The 16,021-nt window shown below is 41.2% G+C and overlaps 1 protein-coding gene across 1 annotated transcript in view; it reads left to right on the forward strand.

Annotated features, from left to right (window-relative positions):
• dmd (dystrophin) overlaps positions 1-16,021 on the forward strand; it is a 289,183-nt gene that overhangs the window by 181,520 nt on the left and 91,642 nt on the right. Inside the window, exons 31-34 of the mRNA XM_087179530.1 lie at positions 2,079-2,261; positions 4,242-4,376; positions 7,255-7,404; positions 14,268-14,429. Coding sequence (XP_087035656.1) covers positions 2,079-2,261; positions 4,242-4,376; positions 7,255-7,404; positions 14,268-14,429 — 630 coding nt within the window. The remainder of the gene's footprint in view (positions 1-2,078; positions 2,262-4,241; positions 4,377-7,254; positions 7,405-14,267; positions 14,430-16,021) is intronic.

Genomic DNA, 16,021 nt, shown 5'->3' on the forward strand with positions numbered 1-16,021 from the left:
CTATTGCATATATAAATTAAATATATATTCCTAACATATATCATGTTATACCATATACACATTTTACTATGGGTATTCCATATATGTTATAAACTGATAACTTAATATATCCAGAGAATGTATATATGTGACTATAATATAGGTGACATATATGGCATGTATTATATTCCTTTTTACTTTTTTAGTTTTACTAGAACAAACAACAGCAACTGGAAAGAGACAAAACCCAGACTTGAATGAAAAAAGGGTCAGGCTGTATAAAGTCAATAAAAACATCATGATGACACTGTCAGTTATTTTAAAGGAAACAACTTTGACACTACCAACTTTACGACTATTTACTGACAGATTAAATTACACTGATTTTCTTTAAGCACAGTTAAATGATCTTGACAGAGAGTGACATCTATGGCATTTTCATCTTCACCAGACGTGTAATGTCCTTAACACTGTCAGTCCAGTATCGAGTGATTGTTCGTTGTCAGTGCATCTGAGTTTAGATTTCTGAAACATCATGATCTGTGTCTCCTGAGTCGTTCACAGTCGAGGTCTGACCGACTTTGTGCAGCTGTTCTCTCTCTTTCTCTCTGTCACTGTTTTGATCCTGATTAATTCCAGGCCGATACCTGCCCCTCTTTTCTTTGTTGATGCTCACTCTCTCTCTCTCTCTCTCTTTATCTTCTCACAGTTTTGTCTCTTTTCCAAACCCCCCTCTCTACTCTCATTCCCTCCATTCCTCATTTTTTATATCAAACTGCATCGATTCTCCTCTTCACTGTTGTACTTTTATAGCTGTCATAACTTTAATGAGATACATTTGTGATGTAAATTTATGGCACTGTTTTCTTTGTGATACACCTAAAAGCCTTGGCAGTAGCGTTCCCCTTCCAGTCACCCTCCTCCTGCAAAACTTTACTTGAGTCAAGCTGAAAATTAAAAATTGATTTCACTCTGCTCACTCTTGCTAATCTCCCCCAACTCCTCCCTCCTTTCACCTCTTCTTCCTCTCCTCTTCCTCTCCTCTCCCTCTTTCTTGTCCGAGCTTAAAGGAAAAACTCCATTTGTGAATCTGTTCACTTGTTTGTTTTCCTAATCCCTCTCTCTCCTTCTCACTCCCTCTCTCCCTTGCTGGGAAAGTATTAGCTACACTCCTTCATTCATTGATTCGTTGGCTTACTTGTTCACTCCGTCTCTTCACACTCTGTAGCTTTGTCAACTAGAGAAACATTGATTGGTTTTGTTCATGCATCCACCCCTGCATCCATTAAGCCCCCCCCCCACCCGTCTCTCTCTCTGTCTTCCTTCCTTCCTTCTCCGGCTTTTTATCTGTTGCCATCTCTCTTTTCTTTCACTGCTGAGGTGACTTGTACGACTATTTTTAATGCTGACAGACTAAATCAACTATAGGCAGAGCAGCATCAGCCACAGTCCCCCTGTAACAACATGGAAGCCACATAACGCCTTCTCAGAGCACTTTTTATTTCAATGATAACGATCAAAGATTCAGGACTGAACTGAAAGCAGAGGAATCTCAGTTGAAATGTTTTTGTTTGACTTTTCAATTCACCATCTGTCTCTTGACTCTTTCCTTTTAATTGTTCCTGTTGCTAACCAGCTATCCATTTTGATACTCCAGTTGTTGCCATGGATGTAAACTTTAAGCGCTCAATCAGACTGAGATAATCCGACAACGTAAAAGTTCCTATCATTGGATTATCACAGCGACGGGCCTTAATAAGAGAAAAAAAAAAAATGGAAGGTGTTTTTGAACATTTGTAATATGTTCAAAAACACAGTCTGGTTATGTTACCATTGACGATATTTACCTGTGTTTACAATTCTGAAAGTGTTGATTTTGTTTTTTTACCTCTGGACAGAACCAGATTCCCTCCTCTCACTGCTTCTAGTTCTTTTGCTAAATTTAATGTAAAAAATGTGCCCTTACAAAGAGGAATAAGGAGGTATTTCCACCAGCTTCATTTTGAGTTGAGAGATGTTGTTGGAGGACAGTTGACAGGTGTGTTCACCTCACAGTTCAGATTTCTATTGATTTCTCTTTGTCTTCGTCTCTCTACCAGAGGGCCCAGGAGGAGGTCCACTCCAAGGAACTAAAGGTCAAACTCCTCACCGACAGCGTGAACAGTTTCATCGCCAAGGCCCCGCCCACGGCCCATGATGCCCTGCGTTCAGAGCTGGACGTGCTGACAGCCAACTACCAGCGCCTGTGTAGCCGCTTGGATGGAAAGTGCAAAACTCTGGAGGTACGATGTTTCCCTTCCTGTTCTCTGTGATCGTTTAAATGGTAACTGGGTCACCTTGGCATGTGGTAAAGACTGGATGCACTTGAAAGGTTGAAGAGGGCGTGTGTTCATGTGTGAAAGCCCAAGGTAATCGTGGACATGTGTCATCAAGGTCGTAGTTCTCACATACATCAGCAGGAGCCTTGGAGGGCATGTTTCTGTGTATGAGGGTGGATGAGTGTGTGTGTGTTTTCAGAGCGAGGCTAGCCAAGCACTGTCAGTTCTTCTCTTACGTTTAAGATGATACCTGAGAATTGTAAACTTTTGAGAAAGGTTTATTGAGAATGGCTGAATAAATACATGTTTGACTTCCATTGTTTAGTTGAAAATATTCCCTATGACAAATGGAGACAGTGTGTTGTGTGGATTGGGGCCCGAAAACCATAAAACAACAGCAAAACTAATTTTTCATCTCACAATTTCCACTATAACACGCATAAAATCACAAAATTATTATTCCATTTAAAGTTAAGGCAAGCTGTTTATTTTGTAATTATTACACATTACACCTATTTGATTGTGTGTCAGATGGTTGTTTTGGTCCAATCATCATCGAGTGATCACGCCTGAGGTAAATATTATAGGCGACAGATAATAACCCTGAGACTGCAGGATTTGATGGAGCTCGGAGCAATCCTGAGGACAGCCTCTGCGTTCCAGATGTTCTACTGGATAAATGTTGAAACTGTGTGTAACATCTCACCTATCAGATGTGTGAAAAAAAGCAGTGGAAGTCAATTACCTTAGATCCTGACTGTCACTCTGTTGTGAGATTTGAATAATTCATGAAGTTACTTGTGCTGTGACACATGCATTAAATGTGTACACCACCTTATCACATTAAAGCTACTCCAGTGTTTAGTTATACACACCATAAGGCTGATGGACTCAGCGCAGCAGAGACTGAGACTTCCTGACTTTTAGTCTCTACTATAAATCAGTTCCTGAAACATCAGATCCTACAATTCCCATAATGCAGCATTTTTAGACTGGCTCCTGCCCACTGCAGGAACTCATTATGTATGAAAGGTGTTTTTGTGATACTGGAGAGGTGTGTTGACATGAGAGCGAGAGACAGAGACTGAACGCAAGTGTCACTTTAGGAAAATGAGTCTGTGGCATTGTGAGACGCTGCTTTTAAAATGTTCATTCACTTGTTGATGTTGTAAACGACATGCTGCCAACACTGTCTCATAAAATATACATTACAAAACTGTCAAGCTCTTTTTATGCCTCCATTTGTCCCATTCTTGTGGACGTGATATCTCAGTAACGCCTTGATGGAACTTCAAATTTGGCACAAACATTCACTTGGACTCAAAGACAAACTGATTAGAATTTGACGGTCAAGGTTGTAATCTGTCTATATTTATTTCATTTTATTTAAAGTATAGATGGTAAGCTTGGCCTGATTAAAATGGTAAAAACACAATAATGCAGTTTCACGTTAGAAAATCTGCGTTTCTCTGACAGACCCAGGACGTCAGGAGAGAAAGAGTAGCCAGCTGGAAAAGCTTTAATGTCCGGCCGTTTGGCCGCCAGCCGGCACTTAGGGAAAACCCTGGACTCTGGATAAACAGGGATGTAACCTGAAGCTAGTCTGTGGGGGAGACAGAAAACCACGAGGATGTGATTCTAGTTTAGAATTGAAAAAAGTAGTGTAAAATCTATTATATGTTTCTCAGGTTAACTTGATTTTAAATGAAGGAAGCCCGGACAGTCTCTGTAACCAGACAGAGGTAACTGATGCTCACACATGTCGATGTTGCTCAGATGGTGACGCACTACACAACTACTGAATATAAAACAATACAACAACAGCGTTGAGATGGCATGTATGGCTGTTTGCTGCCACCTGTCCCACCCTCTTCCTCCCTCCTTCTCTCCGTCCTCCCTCTGTGTGGGTCTGATTTTTTTCCCGTGTGTGTGTGTGTTTTATAGGAGGTGTGGGCTTGCTGGTGTGAGCTGCTGTCCTACCTGGAGCAGGAGAACGCCTTCCTGGACCAGCTGGAGCAGAAACTGGATGAGACGGAAAACCTGCAAGGAGGAGCTGAGGAGCTGCAGGAGGCGCTGGATGTAAGTATGGGGGGGGGGGTCATCAAACTTCACATGCTTGATGACAATCCCACACTGAAGACATCTGCATGCTAACATGATGTCATAGTCATAGTACCACCTAATGAAAACAGGAAGTAACCCTTGAGTGACCATCACCGTTTGCCTGCAGCTTTAATTTGTTTTTGTAGCTCAGTATTTTTTTTTAGCTTCTACCTGAATCTCTGTATTTAGGAACTTAGTTTGACTCATTTGAACCAATGTGTAGCTGCAGATATCAGCCTTTATGTGTGGTTTGCTGATTGTGTTAAGTAAGTGCGGACTGAAACAGAACATTTCCTGCTGTTGCTTCCTATTAAAAGCTTTATACTGCAAACCTGCGAGAGGAACTCGTTGTGAAGCAGCAGTAGAGAATGAAATGTGCAGATGTAGCTGAACATTGTTAGTGGTGCTATTCTTGAATATGGGATGACGACATGATTGGTGCTGTGTGGTGGCTGGATCAGTGTGAAGTACTGCAGGAGAGACGGTACATGCAGAAATAGCCACAAAGAGCTACAGACGACAGACTCACTAAACTACTGTCACACCCAAATTTACCGTTAACCTCTGTTACTGTGCTCACACACACTGCAGCCAAACAGCAGCTCTTCTTCTCTCCCCTTCACCTTCCAGGTATAAAGCAAGAATATCAGCTAGGTGGCTGGAGCGTCATGATTTTCCTGTGTCAAAGTTCAATCAGTTTAATCAGGAGGGAGGGAAGTTAATGTGTTGTGTCCTCTTCCACATAGAAATGATTGAGTGAATCTCAGCCTCACTGTGGTTTGTGACACGCCCAGGAGGAAACAACCAAAACTATAAGATAAATAAATAAAGTGTAGAAATGTGTTTGAGCTGAGAATGCATATATAAGGAAAAGATAAGTAACATGTCAGCCCCTGAGGCTTAGAAACTATTTTCTCTTATTTTCACATTTATATTTTAGTCATAGAGTTTCCCCCTGAGAGACTGTAAGAGGACGATCATCACTGAACATAGTCAGTTCCTAAATAAACAGAATAAAACACCTCCTGAGAACAGATAGTACAATCTCTGATGAGTGATGAATGATGGAATATGAAAGAGCCAAAGATACTTCTGTACTTTAAATATAAAATAGATTATTTTAAGCTCAGTTCTAATTTTAGGACACAAAAAGCAGAACACAGGCAACAAGACAGATGTTTTTATTTTCACTTAAGCTGAAGAGCTGTGGCAGGTCTGTTGAAGCAGACTGAGCTTGTGAGGGAACAGGGAGGAGTCTGGGTAGGTAGGAGCTGGTGTGGCAGAGGTGGCTCTTTGGGAAAGGCAGGTGAGACAAACCAGGACTGGAGAGAGGAGGCTGCTGGCTGAATCTGGTGAGATGAAGTGGGCGGAGGTTGGGGAAGCCACACCCAACAGGAAACCCAGGCTGCAGTCACATGGTCTTTTTGCATAGGAAGGTTCCTCAGTGAGTGAAATAAGCTGAAGTATCTGAGCAGCAGCCATGATATGAGCTGGTCCTATTCTCTAAATTATAGGGAAAGGAGCTTCACTGCCTCCTATCCTATCTGCTTTAGTAAAGGAAACACTGGACCTTCCTTTGCCAAAGGAAAGGACAAAATGCTGTCCCACAAATCTTTGCTGCAGCAACAATTAAAACAGTATTTTACAACAGCAGGACCACATAAATGTAGAAACAACAGAGCAGCTGTTTTATGTTCGTGAGACGATCCAGAACTGATGGAAATCGACTGAAGCCCAAATTCATAAATATAGATTTATTCTCTTTAAATCCAGTCAGGAGTCGTCATGAAGAACAAGTAGATTATCTTTATCTTTATCACAACAATATACCATATACATAAATGTTTCAAGACCACCCGCTGCACTAAAAAAGGAATTTTCTCTATTTAACAAACGTATAAAAAAAGGTCAAAGCTCTATAAAACCTACATATATTTAAATATAATCCGTTCTGACCTTTTACTGCTTTCTTATTTTTATTGAATTATTAGATTATCATCCATGTGTTATAAATAAAGTTAGTTTTGCTAAGTCCTTGTGAATTCCCCTTCACCGCTTTCTTTGACCTCGTGACATTTTCCATGGAGGTCGAGCAGAAGAGGTTAGAGAGGAGATTATTTTGACTTTTCCACTGCGGCCTGGGAGCAAACCAGACGCACTAACCTGCCTCACCATCACAGATTATTTTAGCTAGTAAAGATAGAGTCAGTGTATAAACTTCTCAGATGATACTGATGTTATATAACAAGCCTCACACGCAGTAAAAGGGAACTCACATTGCCTCTTGCAATTAGAGAAACGGGGGTTTACCGGCTTTACTCAGAAAGTGATGTGAAAGGCTTCTCCCATTAGTTTGTTTAAACTGTGCTCCTGTATGTTGCTTCATGTTCCATCCAGGGATTTATGTGAGATTCAACCGTGCTAAAAGCTGTAAAAGCCCTCTCAAGCAGGATGCATTGTCTCACTGAAGTTAGAACAGAGCAACAAAAATGCAAATAACTGCCCACTCAGCTGGATTTCACTTTGCTAAACGGCTGTTAACAGCAGCCAAACAGACCTGCAGGGGATTTCAGAAGATGTGAAAAGATGCTAAACACAAGGTCAAGACAAACAAGGGTAATTGACCTTATTTAGCATCTACATAGCGTCACATATTTTCAATAAACTTCTCTCACCTGACCATGACCAGTCTTAGCATCACTAACAGCAGAGGCATCTGTGGTCAGCTCAGGCAGTTCACTGAACAGGAAGTTTGATGTTTGAAAGAGGTCAGCTCAAAGAAGAATGACTCAGAAATAAATCTGTGAAAGTTTGATTTGCTCATTTGTGTGTGTGTGTGTGTGTGTGCGTACAGAGCCTGGAGGTCCTTCTGCGTCACCCAGAAGACAACAGGAACCAGATTCGAGAGCTGGCCCAGACACTGATGGACGGAGGTGTTCTGGATGAACTCATCCAGCAAAAACTGGACGCTTTCAACACACGATGGGACGAACTCATGGCGAGGGTAAGATGTACTGTACACACACACACACACACAGCAGTGCTACATGCGCATCTTTGGAAGAAATCTGCAGGGAGCTATAGCTTGATTTAATAAACATTGCTGGTGCCGGAAATAATTTCACTTTTGCTGCAATGAAGTTTTAATTTCAGTTAAATATGATTTTAGTCCAGGGTGCAGTTTGTTTTCATATCCAGGTTGTCAGACTGTGAGTTGAAGAGGAGAGAAATAGACGACACTGCATGAGGACAAAGGGACAAGTTCATGCTTCTATTCTGAAAACAACAGGAAGTTAGTTATTGTAGCTTGTGGATTATATGCCCCTGCGTCTGGAGCTGCAGCAGTGTCTGTGGCTCTCAGCTCATGGGGGTGATTAAGGGCCCTTATAACCCTCTGCACCCAGCTGCTGCAATCTGCATCAAAAATCTCACTCCTTCTTTCTGGAGTCGTAATTCAGTCAGGGCATGATGTCAGACTGTGAAAACACCCACTGTGAGCAATCGATCACATAAGTCTTTAAATAAGTTTGCTCGCACGAGTAACAAAAGGCTTGAATACATAATAAATAAGAGACGACGAAGTGCGATTCCAACAACTCGAAGGGCTTGTTGCTCATTGTTGCTCTCTCTTCAGCAAAGTCTGCAAGAAACGTCATGACTGACAGATAACTACCTGACTGAGCATGTTGCCTCTGTCACTGCTCTCATATAAAGCATCATTCATCTCAGCTCCTCGTACTGGTCACGTGCACATTATCACTGTCCAAGCATCTTCTGACAGGAAGCTCAGTAAAACCTCTGCAAACTGGGGCCAGCTGCACAGAACACCTTAAATTTTCTACTTAAGTATAACCATGTTTGATTTTTCCTTAGCTGAGGGAGTTACCTAAGGGTGTTGCACAGAATATCTTAAAAGGTTTCCTTAGTTAAGGGAAAATTTGAGGCATTTGCAACAGTGGAAGAGTGAAATTCTACTGTTTCCATGGAGACCGTTGATTTGCTGCCATTAGCACTTGTGATACCTTTGGCTGGTTGACATTAAAGAAGTGTGCCGCTGTCTCATCCCCATGTTGTTTTGATGGGAACTCTGAGCGACCCGGACACAGCTGATCTGTGGACATGAAACACCTCGACTAAACCTGACTGGAAACATGATGGGACATAAAACCATAGAGCAACATTAAGCTGTGGAAAAGTCCAGGGTCAGACTGTGATGTAAAATCAGTTTCTCATTGTTAAGGATGTCTCCCACTCTTCTTGGGTTGCATTCATTTTCTTCATTTATCGCCATAAACCCTGCTATGTCGCAGTTCATTCATTCAAGCCTTTATTTACACAGGGAAGGCCAGTGAGAGCAAGCTCTCTTTTTCAAGGACGCCCTGAAACAAAATAAACAATATGAGACACAATAATCCATAACCTTAAAAACAGGTTTGAACGGATAAGCACTATACAGTGTAATGTATAAAAGCAATAAAACATATGAAAAAGCAATATGACTCAGTTGAAGCTCACACATTCACACTGCCATGAGTCAGCTAACAGAGATTTAACTCATCTCATTTGAATCTTTTTTGCATGTTATTCCAATTGTGTGGAGCATAAAATTTAAAAGCCAATTTCAGTGCGAACACGTCGATTCTCAAGGACCAAATAGTCTTAGGACCAAGTGTAGTGTAAAATTAATACAACATGTCAGGTACCCAGGAAGTTTGCCAATAAGAGCTTTGCAGATAAACATCGAGAAAGAGTCAAGAGTAACTTTAGTTTTTCTTACTTTAGTCAATAAGGTCTTTTGTGCAAAGATTTAACTGACTCTAAGTGATTCCTTAAGTATAAGACTAAGATAAAGAGAAAACCTTAAATACTCATGTGAAAATTTTAAGGGGAATACATAAGGATGTTTTGTGCTACTGTTTTTACTTTAAGGAAACCTTAACTCATAATTTAAGGAAAATCTTAACTTAAGGTGCTTTGTGCAACTGGCCCACAGGTTTAAAGTAGGTTTATATTATCCGCTATTGTCCCACTCTGATGCTTGTCTGTGTGTGTCTGCAGCCTCGTGGCACTTGTCAGGTGGACTTTGGAAATGAGCGTTGTGGCTCTTATTTTGAAGGCTTCAGCCTGACATACCTGGGCTTGGATTGTCCCTGATTCACACTTTGCTTTGTGAAAACGTGTCTGCCGGATGAATACATGTAACACTGGTCACTCATAATGAGCCTAAGAGGGAGATTGACATGATAGCACATATGTCATAACCAAGGTTACCTAGATGTGATGGAAAAGTGGAAATTATGAGTTTCTCTTTTTGTCTGTGAGAATATATGAAATGACTTACATGTACAGTATGTCCCGTCTCTGGCCAACACACACACTTGAGAGAGGGAAGTACATGAATACATCTTTCAGTAGACGTGGCAAGTGATGGTAAATCTGAATAATAATTCTGACAACATAATCATTACTCTGCTGCTGCAGCATTCAACATGACAGACTGAGGAATGGATTTTTCATTGAAATCCTTTTCAGTGACTTTAAAGCACAACTCCACTCAGTTCTTGTTATTGCTCTGCCCAAGGACAGTCCAATTAGTGTCTGAGGGCTCCATTCCAAACATGATTTTTCACAATAAAACATGTTCAATATCAGTGGAAAACAGCACAGCGGCTCTTAAATATGTTCATCTCTCTCAACCATGTCATCAAACATGGTTCATAGTTTCTCTCTGAGGATGTTTGGTTTTTAACAAACCTCCTCCTGTATGGGTCAACAAGCTCAGGTAGCATGTGACATCATCAAGAGGTGCTCCATTACATCATGGATGGGAGTTTAAGAGTCAGTTCTTCATTTGACATGAAGAACTTGCAGCTGCAACTGCTTACGCTATTTTGTTTTACTTTATGTACATACATGTTTCTATGGATATTTCATATCTGTTATAAAGTTATATCTTCATATATCCAGAGGATGTATATATGTGATAATAATGTAGGTGACATACAGTATATGGCAATAAGTGACATACGTCACATTTCTGCACGGGTACTGGTGAACTGAAAATGTTGAGATTTGGGAATAAGCCAGCTCTTAATCCTCCCTTCTTCTTGTCGTCTTCCATTACCTCTTCTCTCATTTTCACCTTCCTTCATTCATCACCTTTCCCTTTCCTCATTCACATCTTGGCCCTCTTCCTTCCACCTTTTTTTCTATTTCATACTATTATACCTATACACTCTTCATCTTCCCTTTTCCTCATCTTCCTTCTCCTCTTTCCCTCCTCCTGCCTTTTCTTCATTTATTTCTTTCCTCTTCACCCTCTTGTCATCCTGATCCTCCTTTTGCCACTTCCTCTCTCCGTGTCTCCCTTCCCTTCCTTCTAGCCATCATCAGCCATCATCAATGGCAGCAATACATTCTCAGCTTCCTGCGGTGATCCTCACAGATCTCACAGATTACACACACACACACACGCACACACATGCACGCTTAGAGAGAGAGAGACACTCATTGCCCACTGGGTTGATCCTCCCTCACAATAGAGCCAGATTAATGTTCTCCTTGCAGCCTGATAAGCCTCCCTTTGTTTGTCGACCCATGAGAGACAGTGTGTGTGTGTGTGTGTGTGTGTGTGTGTGTGTGTGTGTGTGTGTGTGTGTGTGTGTGTGTGTGTGTGAGAGAGAGACACACAGTCTTTCATTTCAGACCTTTTTATATTTTTTGTGAGGCGTGTGTGTGACAGAAGCTGGTGTTTTGGTGTGTATGTCAGCATGTATGCTTGTGAGGTGAGAGCGGGCGTCTCTGAGCCCTGTTTATTTGTCATCTATGAAGAAGACACGGAGCTCAGAGACAGGACGAGCGTGTCTGTGAGTATCTGTGGAGAGACAGCACTGTTTGAAGAAGACTGTCAAATCTCTGGCTTCGTTTTGTGGCCAGTTTTTCAACCTTCGCAGGGACTGCAGATGAAAACTGGACATTTCCTGTAGGAATGATAAAATATTATCGAGGTTTAGCAAAACTAACATGCTATGGTACTTGCAATTTATAATATATAATAATATATAGTCAAAATGATGTCACATTTTTAATTATCTTATTTTAGAAACTTCAGAAACTGAGAAGCCACTTTCCACTTGGAATCGACAGCTCCTTTATACTTAGTCACTAAAATATTAAATAGTTTGTCAGTGACAGATGTCAACTGATAATACATTCCATTGAGTTTTACAAACAATAAAAGAGATAAGACAGCAGCATGAAAAAAGTCGCAGAGAAAACAAAACAAAATCAGACGACAGGTTAAACAAACTAGAAGAGTGAGTATATTTGAAATTGGAGAGAAGAACAACTGTCAGGTTTCTCCTCATGTACGTGGTGCAAATGGATTTAAAAATCAGTTAAGATATTGAAACTCTTAGAAGAAAGAAATATTTCTTTAATATAAAATGTTTAATCAAAGGCAGGTGTCATCAAACCAACGTATCAGTTCAGCTTGTAGTACTTTCCAAATACTGTTGGTAATAAGAATTGAACCAGAAACCCAGACCAGTGTAACTGCATCTGACATCGACACTGTTTGATTTGCCTTACTTTATAACTTGACTATGAAACCGCAGATGTCATTCAAATCAAAGTTACACATTAAAAAATATTTTTATTATCTACTTCCTACTTCTTATCCATAACAAAGTATTCTAATGATAACTGAGAGAGTCAAGTAGCTCAGTGTCAACACTCCCTTAGCAACATAGCACAGGGGTCCAAGCAAATGCAGAGATAGTAGAGTACGTACATCATTTCTTTACACCAATGTCCCACTTTATGTTGAACTGAATGCAGCCTACGCGTGCAAAAAAAATAAATAAATAAAAGTTCCACATCTCCGTCTGCACTTCTTCAAATCAGAGGCATGTTTGCCATTTTAATTTCAGCTTCTTGTAGCGGCTGAAAACCAATAAGAGGAAGTGTGGTGTGGAGAACGCTGCTCTTGCTTTGCCGATGGCGTTTCCAACACAAAGCGGTTAAGCGAACAGTGATCCCCCTATCTCTCCCCGGATCACAATCACCGCATTCGCCACTGTGTGTGCGTGCGTGAGCAATAAGTAATAAGGGAAAACTGAGTGTTTAATGAGAATATGTATTCATGAGGCGACAATTGCCACGGAAATGGAGTACATCGCCACAGGGAAGGTTGTTATCAGTGTTGTCTAAATATTTAATCTCACTTTAGCTCTCATTTCATTCATTATAAACTAAGACATGGGAGTGGGAAAGCACAAGAAATCCACTGGTTACACTAGGAATACTGTGAGTGTGTGTGTGTGAGAGAGAGAGAGAGAGAGAGAGAGTGTGACACAAGGGTTAGACAGGCTCAGGGCTAAACTTAGTCATTATCCTCCTGTATGGGATTAGCATTTACCTGTAACCACATACACTCTCTCTGTCTCTTGACACATACGAGCTCACACAGGTTTATGATGTAATTGGTGCGTTTACCAGTTAATCTTGTAGGCAGTCGCTAGGGGAGAGGAAGAAAAGAGACACTCTACTAGTTGCCTAGGCGCCTGACGCTCTGCTGACAACAGGCGTCAGAAGATCATCGGTTGTTGGTGTTTTTAAGTGACAACGGCGGCCTTGATTTGGTCGGTCACACAGAGACGAGATGAGAGAGAAACCCCGGAATCCGTCCCTCCAAAGGGTACAAGCTGAGAGAGTGTGTGTGTGTGTGTGTGTGTGTGTTTACATGTAGTTTGTCCTTATGTAATTTTGTGTGTGTGTGTGTGTAGCCTAGAAAAAATCAACAGTTATTCATTTTTTAACCTCACTGCATTAGCATTTAAAAGAACAAATATCTTTAGGCTGAATTAATTGTAGACATACAGTATCTCTAGTTTTATATCTTTCACTGAGTCCAACTTTAGTGAACCTTGACCTGTGGATTTGTTCAGCAAACTGTCCTGACAGTGTGATCCACAATGGAGGAAGTAGTTAGCTTATTAGCTAGTTGCAGCTTATTAGCTGTGTCGTGTCGTCAACTTTTAATGACTCTCCTCTGTGAGAGTATAAACTGGAGTTGATGGTACAAGTGCATCTTCAAAACATACTGAGAGAACCTTTTTCCTGTTAGCAACCAAGCTAACAAGCTTTTTTGCTAGAAGAGCTCTTTTTCCCTCTTCACTAAAACTCTGAAGAGGGAATAAAATAATGTACAGGCCCGATAATAAATGCTGTAACAAAAAGAAGACTGTTCTCACTGGCATGTTCCCAGATGGCTAGTGTGTTAGCTACAGTTGTTCTAGCTGTTCTAACTTTTAGAAAACAGATGTTGATAAATTACAAATTACCACAAATTAATAAAGGCTGGTGATATTCTATAAAATCCCGTGTAAGGACCAAAACCAACAATCTGTTGGTCGATCACTCAATACTTTTTGACTTCTTTACTCTGTCTGTAGCTCTCAGGTTAGCAGCTTCTGAAGACATTAAGCTTTAAAACATTCACAAATATATAGTTTAAAAAAAGGCTCAGTGATTTCTTAAAATTTTACAACTGGTACTGACGAATAAGATATATCAAACTTTGGATACGTATGATGTGCACATAGGATTTGTTGACAAGAAAAAAAAACATTAGACATATAGAAGAGAGAAGAGAGTTTTGTATGTACCAGCAAACAGGTAGAAATATGAGGATTCTGTAAAAGTACCATGTACAGAGATTTTCCAAATTATTGTTTATGAGAAATGTTCTTGGAAAACTGAATCTAGGAATGTACATCACCTGATGAGTTTCTCACCACTGCTTCCTGTATGTATCCTGTCCTGTGGGTTTTTTAACATGGTGTAATGTGTTTCCTGTTCCCCCAGGCGGCGCTCAGGCGGAAGGAGCTGGAGAAGAGCGTCCAGTGGGCCCAGGAGAATGACAAGACCCTGAGACAGATCCAGGAGTCGCTGGCTAACACGGACCGCCACCTCAGCGCTTACCTGACGGACCACATCGACGCCCAGCAGATACCGCAGGAGGCTCAGGTAGTGTCGTCAAAAGAGTGAAAGGTCGGCCATTACACCTTCCCGTCTGCTTCTGAGACCTTACGAGCTCTTTAACACTTTAATGGTCCCACTCAGGCTTTCTTAGTCACATCAGGTTGAGATGTTCATTTACAGTAAAATGAATCATTTTTGAATGACAGCTCTCTTTTGGACAAGAGGAATGTTTAAAGCTGAAGAAATAAAACATTTGATAAGCAAATAAAAGAAGAAGAATAATAAGTCATATAATATCCAGTGTAATTTCGAGGAACTATATCAAACTTGCTCACCATTGCTGATTTTTATTCAAGTCCAAAAGAATTGAGCATTCCCAGTACAGATCGATCTGGACGCAGAATTTGGGCAGTGATCGGACTGAAGTGGTCAACGTCTACAACTGTTATTGTGTTTAAATCTGGCTTTGTTAAATGACTATTACCAATGTTAGCAGAATCATCCAGGATTTACAAAAACATCTAAAATAAACCAAAAACAAACCAAATGCCAATTTTTCCACTGGTAATTTCATGGATGCTTAGGCCGGGCAGAGCCTGGCTACACTCTGCTGGACCCATCACCAGATCTTTCTGAAATTTGTCATAGTAAAACACAACATTTGGCCACACAACACTACACACACTTCAAACATACATATCCACACTCTGATTGAACAGTCTGACAGACCGAGGTAGAACAGAGTCCGTTCAGTTTAACCTGTGGGACAGAAATACGGACATGATCTGATTGTACGTTCAGACTGAAAGTGGCAGGAGTGAAAGAAATCTCTCTGACTGCCTGTTCAATGATGCTGCTGCAGTTTGTGGGCGAACATGCATTTCCCTCCTATTTTCACAAAATATATTACAGGCTACTTGACCGACTCACCTGGAACACCTGCAGCGTCACACACCTTTGTCCATGCATCGTTCCCTTTTATTGAAGTCATAAAGGACAGCAACACCGCCACCACGATGATCAATATCTCTTCCATTGTGCTTGGGAACAAATTTTTGACTTCAACTTCTTCCGACGCCCACGCCGCTCCAGATGTTTCGCCTACAGGCACGCCGCCATGAGACTCTGAGTAACACAGAAAATGAACGACTTGCAGTCTCTTGGACGTTCTCATCGCTTTCACTGTCAATCCTTTGGTCAGGTTTCCAAATAACAGAGAGGAAAGAAGGACAGGAGAGTAGAAACACACTCAAGATGAAAACACACACAGCCTCTGTTTTTTGTCTCTTGCTCTAACGTCTGCTTCTCTCCATCCCTCCTCGTCCCTTCCTCCTTTGCTCTTTGACAATGATAGAGTGAGTGACAGAAACATGACAGTGCTTGTGTGTGTGTGTGTGTGTGCACAGAAAGGGGATGAGGAGATTACCTCCACATGCAGTGTAGACCACCAGAGCAAAGGATGACATTTCTCTCTCTGCCTCACACACACACACACACACGCACGCACGCACGCACGCACGCACGCACGCACGCACGCACGCACACAGGAGGGTGAGGGAATGATTGGATCAGAGTGGTGTGGATGAGCATTTGTGATTACCAGGCACTTGGTATTTAAAAAAGAGAGGTGGGGGGGT

The sequence above is a fragment of the Seriola lalandi genome, unplaced genomic scaffold, assembly GCF_002814215.2.
Source record: "Seriola lalandi dorsalis isolate HSWRI2012SDOR001 ecotype SW California unplaced genomic scaffold, Sedor1 jcf7180002054850, whole genome shotgun sequence".
In the NCBI taxonomy this organism is placed as follows: Eukaryota; Metazoa; Chordata; class Actinopteri; order Carangiformes; family Carangidae; genus Seriola; species Seriola lalandi.